The 19,627-nt window shown below is 40.6% G+C and overlaps 2 protein-coding genes across 3 annotated transcripts in view; both read right to left on the reverse strand.

Moving 5' to 3' along the window:
* The window catches only part of apool (apolipoprotein O-like), an 8,772-nt gene extending 3,354 nt beyond the window's left edge, over positions 1–5,418 (reverse strand). For both annotated transcript variants that reach the window (XM_035669307.1, XM_035669306.1), the window contains exons 1-9: positions 5,356–5,418; positions 4,240–4,338; positions 4,006–4,131; positions 3,462–3,516; positions 2,907–3,005; positions 1,804–1,895; positions 1,599–1,715; positions 355–583; positions 2–245 (exon numbers count right to left, since the gene is read on the reverse strand). In XM_035669307.1, coding sequence (XP_035525200.1) covers positions 2–245; positions 355–583; positions 1,599–1,715; positions 1,804–1,895; positions 2,907–3,005; positions 3,462–3,516; positions 4,006–4,131; positions 4,240–4,338; positions 5,356–5,367 — 1,073 coding nt within the window. In that variant the 5' untranslated portion in view covers positions 5,368–5,418. The remainder of the gene's footprint in view (position 1; positions 246–354; positions 584–1,598; positions 1,716–1,803; positions 1,896–2,906; positions 3,006–3,461; positions 3,517–4,005; positions 4,132–4,239; positions 4,339–5,355) is intronic.
* A 3,677-nt stretch (positions 5,419–9,095) lies between these two features.
* si:ch211-26b3.4 (connector enhancer of kinase suppressor of ras 2) overlaps positions 9,096–19,627 on the reverse strand; it is a 55,318-nt gene continuing 44,786 nt past the window's right edge. The window contains exons 17-25 of the mRNA XM_035668769.1: positions 18,709–18,757; positions 17,855–18,027; positions 15,832–15,905; positions 15,648–15,719; positions 13,364–13,434; positions 13,164–13,264; positions 11,786–12,383; positions 10,306–10,610; positions 9,096–10,219 (exon numbers count right to left, since the gene is read on the reverse strand). Coding sequence (XP_035524662.1) covers positions 10,010–10,219; positions 10,306–10,610; positions 11,786–12,383; positions 13,164–13,264; positions 13,364–13,434; positions 15,648–15,719; positions 15,832–15,905; positions 17,855–18,027; positions 18,709–18,757 — 1,653 coding nt within the window. The 3' untranslated portion in view covers positions 9,096–10,009. The remainder of the gene's footprint in view (positions 10,220–10,305; positions 10,611–11,785; positions 12,384–13,163; positions 13,265–13,363; positions 13,435–15,647; positions 15,720–15,831; positions 15,906–17,854; positions 18,028–18,708; positions 18,758–19,627) is intronic.

Consider the following 19,627-nt stretch of genomic DNA (forward strand, 5'->3'; position numbering starts at 1 on the left):
AGCAGACTCAGCTGGAGCAGACTCGTCTAGAGCTGGCTCAACTGGAGCAACCTCCACTGGAACAACAGCCACTGGAGCAGACTCTGTTGTCTCCGGTTCTAAGTTCAGCGTGGACTCGGCTGGGCTGGTGTCGGTGGAGACATCCTTTGCTGCCTGTGAGGGCTCCTCACTTTCAATAGAAGCAGGTATTTCCTCAGGAGTTGAGGTGGTTTCGGTCTCTGCTTGCACTGCATGTGCCACTGGATCTGGACAGAAGAGGAAATACAGTAAATCATCAGCAGAAGCCTTTATGTGACTGAAACAAAAGACATGGAGACAGAGAAGGAACCAGACAGAGATCAATATCTGTAATACCTGTGTTGGTCTCTGTAGGGGTCTGGTCGGGGGATATCTCTGCGAATGTTACTGATGAAGCCTCCTTTGTTACGACAGCAACAATTGGCTCATCAGAGACAGGAACAGACTCAACTGATTCCACCTCTGTCTCGGGGATTGTAGAGCTCTGGGCTGAGCTGTGTGAGGCTGAGCTGGCCTCTGAGGCCTCCTCAACTACTGAAGACTCTGGATTTAGCACTGTAGTCGCCTAACAACATGTGGATAAAAAAAATCAAGATTTAAATCTGTTCAACCAAGACATACATTCGTTATTCTATATTAAAAGATTATTATGAATTTCACCATTTGATTAATCACACTAAAACTGTACTTGTCAGGGACACATGTTACATGTAATCTACAAACAGAATAAAGCCTTAGCTTTACAATTTTCTTGAACATTTCAGTTCTAATAGGTTAGATTTATTACACTGGAGAGAAAAAATGTAATTGCTTATATTAACATTTTACATTTCAGGCATATTGCTGGCATTACGGAGTAGTTCAACAGCAATATAAGCCAGGGGGAGCCCAGATTTTTTCATGCCAAAGACATGTTGCACATTGCACCAAGGATGCTAAGTACAGATTGTATGATTTCTATCATTGTATGGTTTGACTCAGGTTCAATCATTTGTCAGTCAGAGTCAGGGTAGGGCAGGTCACAATTTCGCTATCCTGAAGGAAATATGTAGAAAGGGACATGGCTTGGAAGTAGAAAGGTCCCATTTTGGGGCTCATAAATAACGTGGTATTAGATCGTTGCACAAACGTGTATTCACAGATACCCCATCCTGCATTTTAGGCTGTATTGGAGGAATTTCCGATACTAATATTGTAACAACTGTAATAAATGTTAAAATACTCTATTCCTCCTTTAGCTGGAAACGCCCAACAACCCACTCAAGGACCCCAAGTTTGAAAACCTCTGGTATAAGTGTTAACTTCCAGATCACAAAAACCTCCTAATGACTATGTATGAAGCACAAAGAGAAAAGTAAAAGCCACACAACAATCATCATGAAGGCCAAAGTGCGGTAGAGAAAGTAAAGAGTGAAGTGCAGAGTGGAAATTGTTCAGTAGGAAAAGGGTTTATAACCACTGAACCGCTGTTTTGGTTTTAGTCAGACAGCTTTAAAGTACTTTCCATTCAAAAGTAGTGGGTTACAGACATGCATAATAATGGTAATAAATCTGTTCAGTAACTCAATATGACTGTTAACCTGTGGTAGTGAAGCAGCAATCTCTTTGGCGACAGGCTCCTGGGGCTTGGGGGTGAGCAGTGAAGACACCGCAGCGCTGCTCCACTGCCCTGCAGCATACACCTTCTTACCCGTCACCTTGGGAGAAAAAGACAATAATAGTGATAAAAACTGTGAAATATTGAGGTTTGTAAGAGGGATCAGCTTTTGAAAATGTAGTGTTTGCCTTTAACACGGCCACTGCTTGGGCTGGGTAGCACACTGAAGCTCCTGCACTCATCAGGCCCATTGGAACGGCTACCCTCTTGAAACGAGAGCCTAAAATCACAATGAACAATGGCAATCATTGTTAGGTTTAGGGAACAGGTGTGTATATAAGGAATGAATTCATTTATTAATATTAATTTTTAAATGTCATTTAACTGACTCCCCCATAGACAGAGTTAGACAAATAACAAAGAGCTCTGTGAAAACTGAAAGAGAAACTTCGTTCCTTACTTCTTACCTCTGTGGTTTTAGAAGTAAGTGAAACTTAAATAACCTGTGAACTTTCTCTTATCACTGGGTCAAAAGCAGGTTAAACATGCTTCATATAAAACAGTAGCAAAGACTCGTATCCTAAATACACATGGTATACAATATTTACACAATTTCATATTCTGCTGCTGTTATTCACATTACCACACAGCTGCTATAGAAGCACTAAGCTAACATGCACACCGCTATGATATTGCAAGGGACTCACGGCAGTGCCTTTTTTTTATATCAATGCTAAACAGCCTGTTTCAAATAGAATGGTGATACATCTAATTACTACATATTGAATGTTTAGATTTCCTGTGGAGAAAATTCGTACAAAACCATCCATTATCTCCCAGTTTACAATAGTACAAAGGGGAATATTAGATGGTTGCCTACGAAAGGAAACAACATTCTTTGATTACAACAGATGGTCTACATACAGTAGGGCTGAGTGAGGGAGTCTTTGAGCATCAACTAAATTGTGTATGTACAACACCCAGTATCAAACGCTTTTTTTGGGTCTCATTTACTTTAAGTTTGTTCAGGCTATGACTGTTTGTGTAAGGATGACACTAAACTAATGCATTTGTTAAATCTGTTAAATGAAAACAGATGTCAGAAAACCTGAAATTGTACATTTGTGGTAAAATGTGATAATAATGAGCCCAGGTGCTTAAATTGTTGGCATATGTATAGTGAAGTCAACATGTCATGAAGGGTATATAATCATTTCATATAATTGTGTGATCTGATATGACTCTATATGACCATTTATGCTAGTTTTATAGTGACTAGAGATTAGGTTACCTTTCCTTGCCAAGAACATGCCAAGTAGGCCAGCCATGGTGATGGTACCAAATCTGGGTAGAAACTCTGGGGGAGGGTCTTTCAAGTAATAGTACACATCTGGGAAACACAGGAACACAGTCAACATGATGACAAATATTCAATTTTGAACTGTTGTCTGACCCTCTGCTCATATTGTGAGATTATTTACTACACTAACAGTAGTAACAGTAAGAGCGGTGACCATAGCATAATAATAATAATAACATTACCATTATGTAGAGCTTTTGTTGCATATTTTCTAAGGGTTGGGGACATAACAAATGCCACAGAGAAACATGGACAGTCATAATTCCTAATTTGTCTTGCAATTATATGATTTCTTTATAGGGTGTCACTAAAACACATCCCTGTGAGGTAAAAATCCCTGTGGAGGTAATATATGTAATAATGTATCATATGTATTACATTATTCCATCTAAACGCTTTGTAATGAAGGGAAGGGATTCAAATTTTGAGTTTTGTGGAGGAATATTAGTTATGTATGACACCTTAAAATGCCTACTGTTGACTCACCCTCTCCTGCATGGTACAGATTAACAGTTCCCTTTTTCACAGAGACACAGGCCCCCTGCAGGGAACAAAGAACAGAGCTGAAATCACCCACTAACAGGCCAGAAAGAACACAACTACCTAGACAATACTGAAACGGATACATCTGAGTCAGTGTGAAGTGGTTTTTTTCCCCCATCTTCTACAGTATCAAACTGTCAAATCTCCTTGCAGCAAAACCTTACAGCTGCAGCGTTAACTACGTGAACCCTATTTCCTGTCTGACTCCTTAACATTGTTGTTTGCAAAATCGTACCTGCACAGAGCATTTGCAGCACGTGGGATTGTGCTCTGTAACCGCAAACAAGAGGAATAAAAAATCAGGGTTGAAAAACTAAAAAGTGCAGGTGCAAGATAAGAACTCTTCGATGTGTTTTAGCTGGTGTTCCATTTATGTAACACCTATATTCATCTGTCAAAGGGTTGGTGTTTTTCCGTTTCGTGTTAGAGAGGATGTGAAAATAAGTGTGAGTTAACACTGTAGATACACACAGCAAAATCTAGATACCTTTACAGCCTGGAAAAATGGCTGTATGCGCTCTCTCGCTGTAGTTAACCCATTCTGAATGACACCTGGACTCTCTGGAGCAAAATGAGGCTGGGCAGACTGTGGCAGGGGGGTGTAGATGTTCAGCTGGGGACAGAGGGAGAATCAGGATGTAATTATGACGCGTGTAACACTTCGGCGAATAGCAATGAGTTCCCTCCTACCAGATCTGCTGATGTTTCGGGACAGCCATACCTTCTCTCGTGTGACCAGCCCATCAGTGGCCGCTTCCCTCACAGTGTACACGCGGATGGAGGCTATGCTCAGCACCGTCGGGACGGCCACTATCACCACCTAGCATACAATAAAAGCACGTGCAAACTTTAGTGTCCGTCAGCTCATGGCAACAATGCAAACTACTGACGGAAACTAATCACTAATAGGCACATGACTCATGTGGACAAGTGCTGGAGGAGGTAGACGCTTCACATACGTAAAAGAAGGAAAACCACAATGTTAAAAATAACTCAATAACAAGAGGTATTTGGAGGCAAGATTTCACCTTAGTAAAAGTGCATAAGTATGACAATATTAAATATAATAATATATTAAAGTACCCATTATCCAGAACTGCTCTTTACCCAGTGTGGCTGTATGATGATGCAGCTATATCACATTAAAGCAATGATTATTATTGAAGGACTGACACGTGAGGCTGAATGTTGTGTACTCTATTACTTTTATGTCTAACATGCGTCACATTTTAAACATTAATAGTATGTTTGGCGTGCAAAATACTCATTATATTGCTAGCTATCATTAAATGTAACATTAGAGGAGGCAGAAATACCTCAAAAATCGCACTTAAACACATCGCCTAAGTTAATGTGTTTCGTTGTTGGTCACCACTGACACAGATTATGTTGCATTAGTGTACATAACAGCACAGTATGTATAACTTACTATACAATATGTGTAACTACACGGTTAGATATTGTGGCTTACTTGCAACAGCCTCAAACTAAGCTCACTGACGTTAACAGTGGTCATACGGTTGCAAAATGAGTTAAAAGCAGTCGATGTGGACTGCTAACGACACGAGGGCTTGTAAATATGAAGACATATCAGCTGTCAGACACGCTTACGAGACATTTAATGGTTGGGAGTCCTGCTCACGCTGCTGCCCGCTAACGTAGCACAACGCTGCACACTGACTCATTCAACGACGCTAACGCAGTCAGCAGAGCTATTTTCATGCAGCTCGGCGTTACATTAAAAGCCTAGAAAGTCAGTCAGTTCGCATTCACTGAAAACACACACGTCAAAGCACAAAAACAAAACTTTAGCGACGAGAAAATGTCAAGCATTCACCTTGGCCGCCATGACAGCGCTCCTCCTTCTTCTTTGGACGCTCAGACGCAGCAGCGAGTGGTTCAAACCACGGTCAGCTACTGCTCCCTACTGGACTGCAACCGCCTGGTACTATGGGATCTCATTCAGCAGGTACGTTCACACAGTGTTCTCAAGCTATACTGGTCATGAAGGTTGTAATGTCAGTTTGCATGTCTGTAATTCAAATGTGAAAACAACAACAACATATGTCTTCCTTCTTTTTTTTTCTCCATGTTTTAAAGTAATTTGATGATGAAAGTGATTTAACTGTTGCAGAGGAAGTGTAATTGGCAAGATAGAAAGTTCATCTTGAGATCAAATTGAAGCTTATGGACGTGGGAAGTTTTCTATGTACAAGTGAGGCGGTTATTTAACATAAAGTGCTAGACAATAATATTTTTTCAGTGTGAATTTGTCAGGCAGACCGTCATTCTTAAGTGTTTTTGTGGGTGATATTTTTTTTTTCAGAATCTCATTTGGTACTTTCCCCTTTGTTTCAGAATACTCATACTTTCATACAGTAATTGCATACAAAGTCATAATGCATGCAACTGTAGTACATTATTTACATTTACATAATTTTCCCAGAAACATGTCCCAAAAAAGGTTTTGGGTCCCTTTTTTCCTTAAAGGACCTTTTTTCTATCATTTAGTAAACTGACGACCCCTGACTGAGTGACACGCTCTATGGATATTTAATATCATATTCAAAACTGTACAATGAATCCAAACAGTGAACTCTGTAACTGCAAGAGGTTTGTGTAAAATTAGGGATTTGGATTAATTTTTTCCTGTTTAGTTCCTGTTTAGGGGAACCTTTTATACAATTTCTCTGTCTGTATTTAAATATTTGTTTTTTTAACAAATTCACTTTTTCTTGTCCCTGATGCTTGGCCATTGTTCTATTAGATATTTTTTTACTTTACAATTACTTTTCTTTACAGAAGTAAACAAAACACTGAGATATAGGCCTACTGTGTATATTTTCTACATTTTCTAGCATGCCTTAAAATCTTGAAAGCCTCACAACCCCCTGTGAAGCTTTGGCGACCTCTAGTGGGGGTACCACCCATAGGTTGGGAAGCTCTGTTGTATAGGGATTCTACACAACAGGTTAATCTATAATAGGAATCCTAAAAACAGCTGTGAACAAAGAAGAATCACTGGATGCTTCAATACATGTCTCACACATGCGTGCTCTTTATACTAATGCATGCAGGTTATTTGAACTGAAAACTCTAAATTGCAAAGGTGTGAATGTAAGTGTGAATGGTTGTATGTGTCAACGTTGTGTGATGGACTGGAGGCTATTCACACAGCCACTTCGCACCCAGTGTTAATAGCCTCATTCCTCCTGTGATCTTACAAAGTGAGCATATAGGGTGTTAAATCACAAGTCTCCTCCCCACCTGCATCACTGCTACTTTATAGGTAAAAGATGGATGTCATGGATGGATACATAACGTGCCTACTAGTTAACCATAGTAGTTATTTGTTTATGAAGAGAGCAGGTAAGGGATCAGTTTGCTTGCAGGAATAGAACATAATTGTATGGCCTCTTGGTTTGTAGGTTGACCGACCCCTACCCTTAATTTAAAATCTGGTCATCTTTGCCCTGGTAACATAAGCACAGAACAACCTCTATTTTGTTTCATTAAATCCAAGAAAATGTACACATAAACAGAACATAGCTCATAGTGCAGAGGATTCAGTTTATTGAAGTCAAAGTTTAACAACTTAAGTTTACAATCTGTATTTTTTGTAATATATATTCATATATATGAAACCAAAAAAGGCTACTTTAGGAAGAATAAATGTCATTTTCTTTCTTTTTTAATATCATCTTTAGTCCGTTTAATGTACAGAATAACAGTAAGCTAATATTATCCTTGAAAAAGAGCAATATGTTCCTTTTTTAATGTCGCAGTGCAACTTACATCTTACACACCTGTGCAATGTACCATGAGGTGTACACCCCTGAAAGAACACACAGTGGAATCTCCCTTTTCGGCCTGTTTCTGCAGGTCTACACACACAAAGATCTGGGAGGGATAACACAGTCTGTGTCTACAAATCATAACTGGCACTCCTTAATCTACAGTATGTCGTCTGCTCAGCAGAGCAGCCGTTGGAAAAAGAAGACCAACATTACAGATGAGAAACGTAGAGAGGTCTGCAGACTACAACTGTATTGTAACTCTTCTACAGCTGTGTGTGTGAGATCGCTAGTATAGTCAGTCCATCGTTGCCAAAGAGAGGGTTGGGAGGCACAGGGAAAGTGCTTGCATCATTTAGTTTCTTTGTGGTACTCTCAAATTAACCATTCAAAAAACATGAGCTATATCTCTGGGGTGTGTTTGATATTTCACAACAGTGTGATATGATGAGAAAACCTGAACCTACACTCAAAGAATTACAGTAAAATATGAAGAATAAGTACAGATAGTGCTGGATGCAGCAGGTGCTACGTATGTCTCTCAGAGTCTTAGACACTGGGGGGCACCGTTGAGTCCTTGGCCTGATATTGCAGATGAAATGATTCATCTGAGTTTCACAGACATTACAGACCATTTAGTGTCGAGGTCTTTGACCACCCAGTATCAACCATATGCTTGGATGGAATGTCAAAATAGCTTTTCTTTTAGAAGTAACTGTCCTGTGGTCTTTCAGGTAAGATTCCTGAAGCCTTTGGACATGTGTCAGTCTTTCTATGTAAACCAAAACATCAAATTGAAACCTCCTGGTAGCATGCTAAAGGAGGATCTGCATTAGATCAAGTAACTGAGCAGCAAAAAATGCCTCCCTCAGTTATTGTACAGTGTGTGTCTTTAAACACTATCTAATGAAGAAAAGAATACATCAAATCTATGAACATATAAATAAAAAGTCATTCTTAAACAGTACTTTTGCATGTATCATGCGCTACAAGTCTAATTTATCTTGCAATGATGAGAGGAAGATAAAAAATAAAAATAAAATAAAAAGAACACAAATGATCCACAATATTTTACCCTGTCCAATCAAATCAGTCCCAGGCCTTTTCTCATGCAACACATCACCAGGAGAAGGGTCAGCCGTGATGTAAACCAGTAAAAACTGTCAATCAACTGTCAATGATGGTGGTTGTTGTTGTCTGCCTCCTAGTTGTTCAACTGCTAAACACCCTGCATCTACAGAGTGAAGAGGGGGACACTGCAAAACCTTGGCATAGAATACATCATACTTTACATTATATCTATGACACAAAACGTAAATAGATTTATATATTCTTCTATGTTTAAATATATTTGTAGACTGTACACAAATCTTTAGAAAATGAGACGGCAAATGCTTTTACCTGATATTTTGAACAGCAATGGTAAAGAGGCCGATGAGACATAGACCCTGTGATGCAGCCAATGAGATAGAGATATAGAAAGTGCATTCTTTGTAGTGAGTGACTCCTTTGAAAAGAACTCTCTAGTTCTTGCATTCGCTGTTTAAAAAAGAAATGGGGAGAAAAAAAAACAGTTTTGCACCCACGCAAATACATACTCTCTGTCTTCCCTCCGCTACCCCTAGAAGCATATCACAGTGGTAGTGGAACGCAAACATTTACATCAGTATACACAGCAGTATACACATATACACAAGTCTTTGAGGACTAGAGAGAGAGAGAGAGGAAACAAAGTAGAAAATTAAGAAAAGAGAAGGAGGAGATGGAAAGAAACAGAGAGAGAGAGAGAGAGAAAGAGAGCGATAGAGAGGAAAAGAAAGAAAGACTAGGGAGAGAGAGAATGCAAACTGAATTGTAGAATTGCACTCTATCAGAGGAGCCTCCTTCTGCAGATAACATTGTGTTTTTAACAGTTCACAGTTTGAAATAGTGTGCATCTAGCCAGCACAATGGTTCCTTCAATGCTTGTGACTCTTGTTTTCATCTAAAACAGATAAACCAGCATTGACGGCTACCTTTCACAGTCTTACTAAAAGTCACTGCCCTTACATTCCCCACACTGTCCCGTCAGATCAGCCTGGATTAACAAGTGAGGTCCCTGTAAATCAACAAGATATGTAGTGAGAGAAAAAAAAAAGATATAGAGAGAAAGGGGGGAGAACTGGTGGCTCTGGGTGCAAAGTTCATCAGTACAAAAGTAGTACAGTGCTGTGGTGAAAAGGATTCTCCTCTGTATTGCTGCTACATAGCTCCCCCTGCCCCTAAAATCAACAGGAAAAAAATAGCAAAACCAAGAGAATACAAAGGAACAAACGTGTTAAAAAGTCTCCTTTTTTTCCATTTTGCTCGACAAGCGTGTGGAGTTTATGCTGAGTTCCATAGACAAAGGAAGATTAATGCTTTCTGTTCAGGCATGCAATAGGCACCCTGTGGGGTCCTCAGGATTATCAAAAGTTCATACACGCAGGTCTCAGACTGTTCCCTCTATGATATTTACACATCTTACAATGTGTGTTCCTGTGTGTGTGTGTGTGTGTGTGTGTGTTTGTGGGCGTGTTTGTGTGAGTGCGTGCTCAGAGTCGTGATCAGGAGAGAGGATTCAGCTAATGTAAAACTGTGTGTGTGTCTGTGTGTGTATGTGTGCGTGTGTAAATGAGTGTTTATATATCAGTTCAGTCTTTGCTTCTCTTCTCTTTCTCACACATGTGTCTCAATGAAGGAGTGTGTGTGGGTCATGAGAGGTGCGCCCAGCGGGGAGAGGTCGTCCTGGCCGTTGGTGCCGGGACTGAGCTGGCAGATGTCTGAGTAGAGCTCGCTGTGCCACTGCTTCCACTCTCTGAAGGTCTGGGAGCACAGGCCAGGGTCCTCCAGGAGGGCACAGATTACTGCCAGCTCGGACTCTTTGGCCTGGGGGGGAGCAAAGAGGCACCAGGGAGTTACCACATTGAATCCTCACACATCTAATTCTTCTTTAAATCCTCTGTTTGTGCTACCTTCAAGGTGCTGCGGAGGGCTCGGACCCGGTGCAGCCTGTCGTTGAGCAGAGGGTCCCTGGCTCTCTGGGTGAAACAACGTCGAAGCTCCTGTCTGCTGCAGGGTCTTGGGTCTCCTAGGGCCGTCACGTTAGCTTGCTCCAGGGCCCGGTACAGCTGCTCTAGCCCGTCCAACGGCTCAGGCTCACGTCCTTCTGAAACCCGCCGCTCCCTTCCCTCCGACACCCTCCTCTCTCTGCTCTCAACTCTCAACTCCCGCAGGTCTGGGACATCCAGGAGAGGACCAGTAAGAGTGACATTCACAGCTAGAATGACACAGTGAGATCCAATTGGATGTACAGTGGTGTGTTTATTATAGAGCTGAAATATTTGTCTCTTAATCAATCATTAGTTGACTGACAGAAAATGAATCAGCAACCATCCTGATAATGTTTCAGAAATACCACCAAACAGCACTGTCTCCCAAAAGTGCCGTTTCAGATAGAACAATAAAAGAAGCTCATTGGAGAAGAACACAAAAATTGGCTGATTCCGCATCCATCATCTGGCCAAACAATCACTGGTTCCCACACTTTTTGTGCCTCCTTAATACAAATACTATTGTAACAGGGGTTACCAAAAAATAGATTTTCCTTCCTCAGACTGTTTCATTTGAAAAGTACTTGGGGGAGGTAAAGCTACAGTTTCCGTTTTTGAAGGTTGTTGAAAATTCCCAAAAAAATGTATATAAGCAGAATTATTAATTAATTTAATCCTTTTTTCCTCTACATGACAATCGTCTCGTAAGATAGATTTATCTCATTCCCACCAGGTTGTGCCAATCATAAAGCAGCGCTGTTTCATCAAAGCAGGAAATATATTCATTTTTTAATGTTACATGGGCTATGTATGAACAAATATATATATATATATATATATATATTTCATATTTTTGTATACACTTTTTTGCCATAAAGTAAGGTAGGTATAGAACATATGAACATCCATTGTACTTAACCTTGTTTTACAGCTAGGGTCTCTGAGATCCAAAACAGTAGCGAACTTCTGAAACTTTATTTCAAAATTATGTTTATGGGCAATTTTCTATAAAAAATCAAGAAACGTCACTAAGTATCAAGATGCTAAAACAGTGGGGATGTTCTCCAGGAACCCCAAACAGAACATTAGGGTTAAGATTTTACCTGGTAAGCCTATAAAATATGATCCACTGTTATAAATTAAACTACCAGAAGAACTACCAAAAGAATAAAGTTACATAAAGGATCTGAATACTTCCTCCACCACTCCCTAAATGATAAAAATATCTTTTGTACCATGGACTGCCCAGGTCCATGTTGTGCCACACATTAAGATTATGATGTTTTTGACTAATTTGCTTCTTAAAAGTCTGTTCCAATAAGATTTTTCTTAACCACCCCTGTGAAAGTGTTTGTGAATACTACTGCTTCTCTCCTTGTGTAAAACTCACATATTTCCTTACCATCCTCACCCTGGAGTATATCTGCAGCCTGTCCCTCTGCCTCCTCGTCCTCACTCCTCTCCTCCATATGAGCTGAGGTGTGTAACAGCTTTCCTAGCATCGGGTCCCTGTTCCTGGGCAGACTCTGGCTGCGCTGCTTGTGAGAGCGTCGGTGTGTGTGGCTGTGTGAGTGTGGACCTCGCTCCAGAGGGAAGGGCCCGTCCCTCTCCCTGTCTCTCTCTGCGGCGTGGTGTCTCCGTACGGGAAGTGTGGCCTGCCTGCGTCTCTCCGGGGACATGCCCTGTCTGCCCAGCCCTCCGTACAGCCCCATCTCTCCAACCATGCTCCCCATTAGGCCTCCATAGTCACTCTCCCCCGGTGCCGTTTGGAGGAAGTGCAGCCCTGCGCTGGTGAGAGGGGTCTCAATGAGGTCCTGCCAGGAGCGCCGTTCACGATGGGTAGAACGGCAGCCTGACGAGTGGGTACTGGTGCTGCCTGTGCCTGTGCCCATGCCCATGCCATCTCCACGCTGGTCCTCGGCCGAGGAGTGGGAGTGCGTGGACTCACTGGAGAAATGTCGCCCGTGCTTTGGCTCAGGGAAGGGGCTAGAGGAATTTACCTGGAGAGGGAGAGGGGAGGTGGAAGAGACCATCTGTGGAGGGATGGGGGAGGTGGAGGCACTCATTGGTGGAGGGAGTGGGGACGGAGTGGAGCGCATGAGGCTCATGGAACTGACTGAGCGGGGCAACTGGTCATAACTGTGAAGGAGGTTGGCCTGAAGGGTTTGTGAGGTAGACGGGGGTTGGTTAGTATGGAGAGGAGTGAGAAGGATGGATAGCAGTTGACAGAAAGGAGAAATGTGAGCACAGATACAAGGAAAATGTGAACCACAAAATGAGGAGAAGGAGGAGGTGTGCCAGGAAGGAGAGACAGAAGGAGAAGGAAGAAGGACAGGAAAGAATAAAGGGGCAGAAATAGAGCCAAAGATGAGAGCAAAAAAGCAATGAGATGGTAAATGAGAAACTCTAGGAATGACTGACATAACATGTTGTATGGCTCAACTGAGATAACATGGTACCAGTGCCACTGGAATTTATTGTCTTAACATCTTCTGCATAAAAGTATGTTTCAGTGTTTATCTGTCAGAGGTTTAATGAGTGGTGACAACTGTCGCCACCTAGAGGTCTGATTGTAAACAAGTTCTGGCAGCAGAACACAGAGAAGTGATGGTCTTGGCTGCTTACCGAACCAGATACTCTCACACTCTGATGTTTTATTAATGCTGAGAGCTCTGGTCTATGCAGCTCTGAAAACTGTGGGGCTTTTAGGAATAAAATATTCTATCAGAATGAAACACTGCAAAAGAAAATGTGGAGTGTATGTGTGTGTGTGTACTTACTGATGGTGTGCGGTGATAAGTATCACAGAGGGATGAGGGTCCCTCCTGTTTGAGCGTCATTGAGCCATCGACCTCGTCCTGATCACTCTCACTCCAGTAGTCTGATATTGAGATAAAAACAGAGACCCCATGTACTCGTTAGCAATTCACAGACAAAAAGGGCAAAGTGAGTCATATCTAGCTAAGTGAATCTGTCTCACCTTCATCGGGGCGTGGCACCTTGTCATCTGGTGTGTAGCCAATAGCAGCGAGACCCAGCCGGTTCATCCACCTATAGTAAGAAAGGAAACGGAAGAGAGCAAATGTGATGAGAAGTAAGGAGAAAGAAGGGTTCAGAGGATACATTTGAAAAAAGGAGCAGAGAGGAGGAGAGGAGAGGATAGGTTATACTGGGTAAATGGTAGGTGATGAATAAAAAAACTTTCACTTTAAATAATTTAAATGGTGTCTCTTAACAGTTGATATCTGTCTAACTGACTCCATCCCCCTGATGAGGAGAGAGAAGCATAGAGATAATTAGAGAGATGGATGCAGAAAGAGAGAAGTGACAATCCTCTGTTCCTTTCTCTCTCAGCAATGAGTCTCAGATGGCATCCTTTCTCTACACGCACGCTTCCTGTCCTCATCCCTTCCCTTTGTCTGTCTCCATTGCACATTCCCGGCTTGTCCTGTGACTCTCTGCAGACACCTAATAATAAGGTCGCTACTAAGAATAGAGGCCCAGTCTGTACACGAGGAACAGGAAACTCATCATACTAGGAAGTGCGCACTACGGGGAGCAACTTCCAAAGACCATGATTAACGATGAATTGATACTCACAAGTATTGCGTCTGTATCCAAAGCCTGATGTAGCTTATTACTCTGTGCTATAGAGCTCCATTGTTGTCTAAAAACTATTGAAAACACATCAGTGAGCCACCCTGTTGCGCTGGATAATATGTTCCTGCATGAGGATGAACATGTGCACTGTAGTTTACTCTGAGTCAAGTTTATTTTGTCAGAGATATTTACTAGCACGTCAAATGTGTATTAATCCACACCTAAAAATAGTCCCGAATTTCCTCTTGTTTGAGTAATGTTAGCTAAAACCTACAGTACCCAGCTGTTGTAGAAAATGAATGGCATTCACTGCATTCACTCACGCATGCTCATGCATAATTTCCTTGCTGTCTTTATCAGGGGCTGTCAATCATGATATCAGCTGTTCTAATCAGCTGGTCACATCTGTCCAATAGCACAGCGACACACTTGCGTCGTTAGCCTATCATCTTGCCGCTGTCTTTTTAAATATGATTCTATCTCTCTCTGCCTTCAGTTTATTCATGCTGCTGTTATGCGCCCCATCACCACCCAGTCTTCGTAGATTCATCAGCTTCGTTATTTCATCAGAGTCATCAGCCACCACCACCAGTGTCTGGACTCCATGGGGGGATTTAGTTAGCTGCTTCTCAGGGCAGACACAGTCACCCTTTCTGTCAACACTTCATCACATATCATATGTTATAATAAATAATTATTTGTATTTCATTTGCTTGGTAATCAGTGTTAATTGTCATTGCACTTAAATGTTCATTTTGAAATGGATCATTTAAAATGTGTTAAATCTCATTTATTTGTTTATCTATTTATTATTTTTATTTGTTTATTTTCACGTGAAGGAGGTTTGAAGGCGTCACCAGAGCTGATTCAGGCGAGCGGAGAGTGGAACCACACAGTTTATTCCACACAGTTTATTGACCTCTCTGTTTTTCTTTCTCTTATAAACAATTCTCGCTCAAATTTCATAACTGGAAATGAACAATTGTTTTGTACCAATTTTTTCCAGTGTCAAAGTAAGCAGTTAAACCTTACCGAGTGGTCCTGTGGATTTGAACGAGGGGAATTGTTAGAGCGTCAAGCTAAGGCTTCATTCAGTGGAAACTTACAACTCCTATGTGATTGCCTTCAGAAGCTAAGAAAATCCAGATGGAAGTGCACCAAAAAGCCACGATATATTTTCAAGACATATATAAAGACATTTTTCTGATGCCATCTATTCACACATACAATGTACAAATGAAAATGAAAATGTGGCAACAGCACTTTAACACATGAACCTACCAATATAGTTCGGAAGTCAAATATAGCTAGTTAATTACTCTCTTCCAATTATCTCTCCATGTTATTGAGGAGAGATGTGGATAATTAGAGCTCATCAGATAGCACTCCTGCAAATATCACTACGATCTCTCCCTCACACAAGGTCACACGTGACACACACACGCATATTTACACACACACACGCAGTTCTACATTTAACAACAGAGGGCCAGGTTCATGCCTTATTCATGCACAGTGTTGTGTGGGCTGTTGCCTTGTGTAAACTTGGTTTACTCAGTTAAAATATTCATGAATGAACATGTGACATCCCAAGCATCTAACTATTGTCCACATTAAGACACAAACATGCACTCAGAGACTCACAAAGATACCCACTCACTCACCTGTTCATTTCCTCAAGACAATCTGTGGCGAAGAAGAAGCTCTTGATTTTTGGATGACAGGCTTTGAAGGCACTGCAGTCAGTCAGGGAGAAGAAGACTGATTAGTGTTTTTGTGGTTCATGTTGTGTGGGTGAGAGCAAATGTGCTTGATTAGTAATTTCGGCGACATGTGAGGGACACTCACAATTTCCGTCTGCACTCTATGGCTCGGTCTATTCTGAACTCTGGGAGGCTGATGAAGCCCTCAGCTTTCTCATCCTGCAGGCGAAGACAGATGGAGAGTGGTGGTACATCATCAACACAGAGAACAAAATGTCATACATACTGATAAACCAATTTTATTTTGGATATTAGTACCCTAGTCAAGCATATGAAAACAACATATGTTGTTTACATTGGCCAGGATACACTCCTTTCACCACTTGACATGATAAAGAGAGATGAGATATGATAATCTTAGCTAGAAAACTGAGTTATATAAACAAATAATCACATTTAGAGTTAATTGTTTGGGAAAGTTCTCTTTTTCTTCAAAATGTTACAAATGTTCTAATAATCCATTGATACAGACATCTAAACTACATATTAAAGTCTTGCAGTGAGTTTTGTGTTTATATGAGGTCAAAATGCTCCAAATGCATTGAACAGACCAACTTGAATTTTAATATACATGTCCATAATAAGACAGACAACAAAGTGAAGGACTTTTTAAATCTATTAGAATGTGTTCATTTTATAAACCAAGTTAATGAGCCCACACATAATCTAGGTCACAAACTGGACCTGGTAATTTCATATGGGCACAACAAATGAACATAAAGGTTTCTTCTGTTGTTGACCTGGCTCTCTCAGACCACCACTGTGTATTTTTAATGTCTTTCATTATACTGCAACAACTCCTGCGGAACAAGGGGTTAAAAATGCTGTCTTCCTCCTGAAGTGACCTCAAATTTCCTAGCACATATCTCCAGAAACAAAACTACATTTACTCCCTCCTCAGTTGACAGTCTGAAAAGTAGCCATGATCCCATAATACCAAGAAACTACAGACAATCTTCCATTTTTAAGCAAAAATTTAAAAAAAAAATAGTATACAATCAATTAATCAATTGTATTTATTTAAAGAACAAGTTGGAAAGGTCTGTTCAGTCTGGTTTTATAGATAATCATAGCACTAAAACAGCCCTTATGAAAGTAGCCAATGACATCAGCATAAATCGTGATGCAAATAAACCTTCAGTGTTGGTACTTCTTGATCTAAGTGCTGCTTTTGATACAGCTGATCACAAAATTCTTTTGAATAGACTCAGGTATCATATTGGACTGTCTGGAACTGTTTTTAACTGGTTTTCATCTTATCTTTCTGGTAGACAGTTTGTTCTGACAATTTACAATAATAATCTTGTCAAAAACCTCCAAAATAACCTTTGGGGTTTCCCAAGGATTGATCTTAGGGCCATGTCATCAGGAGACATTGCATCTCTTTCAATAGTTATGCTGATGACACACAGCTTTATGTGGCCATGTCTCCTGATAAAACAGGTCCAATTGATTCCCTTTTAAAGTGCAATTTAGATATTAATGTATGGGTGGCACAACATTTTTGAAGCTCAACCAGTAAGTTGAATAAGACATTATGTCTTATTATTGTTTTGTCAGTCGTCTTTGAAGCAATTTGAACTGCACTAATCTGTATGAAATGTTCTATACAAATAAAGTTCGATTGATTGATTGATTGAATTTGAGCTGCAACGGTTAATCTATTAGATTACAGACAGACAGCCATTTGAATGTTCCAGCTTCACAAATGTGAGAATTAACAGCCAAATTGAATATTATTGGCTTTTGGATTGTTGGTCTGACATAACAAGACATTTTGTGACATTACCATGGGCCCTTGGAAATTGTAATTGATCATATTCTGAGTCATGAAAAGCAACAGTGGGTTCTGAATGGTTATTTTCTCTGACTTTAGAAAGCTCCATTCAGAGTCACAGAAGGCATTATACAGCTGTTTTACACACCAAGTTATACTCCCCATTACAAGTTGACTGATCTTTATGTGTAAAATCTGACTGTGGTACATTAGTTTTGTCAACAAAGTTGCTGAATGAAGATGCAGGGAGAAAGCATGTTGCGAACACTGGAGGAGTTTGCCTCAGATAATGAGATTCAGGACATAATGATAGTTGAATGTGATTCCTTACATTTTGGTTGGTGTACCAGTAGAGGCAGGACTCTTTGAGGATAAACCAGTACTTCCTCCATTTCTGGGTGAAGTAACCTTTAGCATCCTTCTTTTTCCACAGCCAGCCCTCACAGTCACCGTGGCCCAGGTCCTTACAGGAAATTCTCCTTCGACTGGCGCTAGTGAGGGAACCTGCAGAGAGGGGAAAGAACGATGTTAATGCTGACAGTAATTTTCATGGCATTTGGAACTGAATTAAGAAAAATACTAGTACATAAAGTAGATGTGAAGTCATGTATTTAGCGATCCAAGTCAGGCAACAACAGGCTATGTCTAATGTCTACTGTCTATCTGCAGTAAGCAATCAGCAAGCAATGTGAACTACTGAATCCTTCCAAACTAAATAAGTTTACACACTTGCAAAGCTGAAGAATATTCAGAGTATTACACTAGTGACAGTGATAAATTAGGAGCATCCAAAAAAGATAAACAATCAATCAGGTGTGGCAGGTGTTTGCAAGAAAGTGTGTAAATGTGAATTTTATATTTTGCAAGTGCTGTGTTATTGCACCTGTGCATCTGGACTTTTCACATACATAAATATTGTGTTATATCATCAAGCCTGTCTCAACTTTCCTTTTGATATTTTCAAGCCCTGTCATCCACATAACAGTCACACGTAGTGCACATGCCAGTCACAGCACCTAAAGTCTGTCAGGCTGAGTTTGGAGATCAGACCTTCAGATTGAGACACATTTTTAGGGTAAAGGTTTCACTCTTTCTGGAGCTACATACACTGGAATACACACAGTGGTAAAACTGTAAAGATCATACACGAGAAGATACAAAGAGAAAATGCAATAGCGTCTCTACCTTTACTTCGCTTTTTGGTTTTCGTTCTTAGAGAGGTGTAATGGAAAGACTAGAGGGGAAAGAGAGAGAGAAAAAATATATTAGCTCCAAAAAACAGTGATTGAAAAAGACACATTCAGGCAAATTGATGCACGTAGAGAGGTTGCACGCAGTTCACTCTCCATGTTTAGCTTATTTTCATTTTATCAGGCACACAGCAGAGAGGATTACAGGCACAGAGGGATCAAAATACTAAAACCGCTACATCCAGGAAGTGACCTACAACCTGTGATGGAGAACTGAAAGCTGTCGGCACAGAGACTAAAACCTCAGTGATGTTAGGATGTCATGAACTGCATCACATTAGCTACTACATTTAGTACAGGGGTCAGCAACCTTTACTATCAAAAGAGCCATTTTTGGCCAAAAAAAAGACAAATCTGTCTGGAGCTGGAAAACGTATTTGAGCTTTATAATGCCACAGTAATTTCTTGCTGCAGATCAAACATACCAGTAAGCCAGCGGTAAAAGCATAGTGAAAGCAAACAAATCTGTCTCTATTTTCATCCAAGACTTTTCTTTTTTAGTATCTGGAATCCATAGCTAGCTTAGGGAGACTCAAGACTAGTAACCACAGCTATTGCCATTCGGTAGTACATCCAGCTACACATTTTAGTTAATGAAATGTCAAAACCTTTTTCTTTTATTCACTGTGTAAGGGCTACAGTTTTTCAAAATTGGAGAGTGAAGATTCTTTTTAAGCCTGCAATAATGATAAATGAAATTGTTCAGTTACTCAGTAATGTCTTTCATACAGCAATTAGTCATCTAAAGTTAGTTAGTTAACTTTAGCATTAGCCACCATAAACGTGTGGTCTGTAGCAGCAAAACCACTGCGTGTACTGAATATTTCCTCTTTAAAAGTTGCATAGTCTCACTT

This window comes from Morone saxatilis, unplaced genomic scaffold (genome assembly GCF_004916995.1).
Source record: "Morone saxatilis isolate NCDOM2014 unplaced genomic scaffold, NCSU_SB_2.0 Contig22, whole genome shotgun sequence".
Lineage (NCBI taxonomy): Eukaryota > Metazoa > Chordata > Actinopteri > Moronidae > Morone > Morone saxatilis.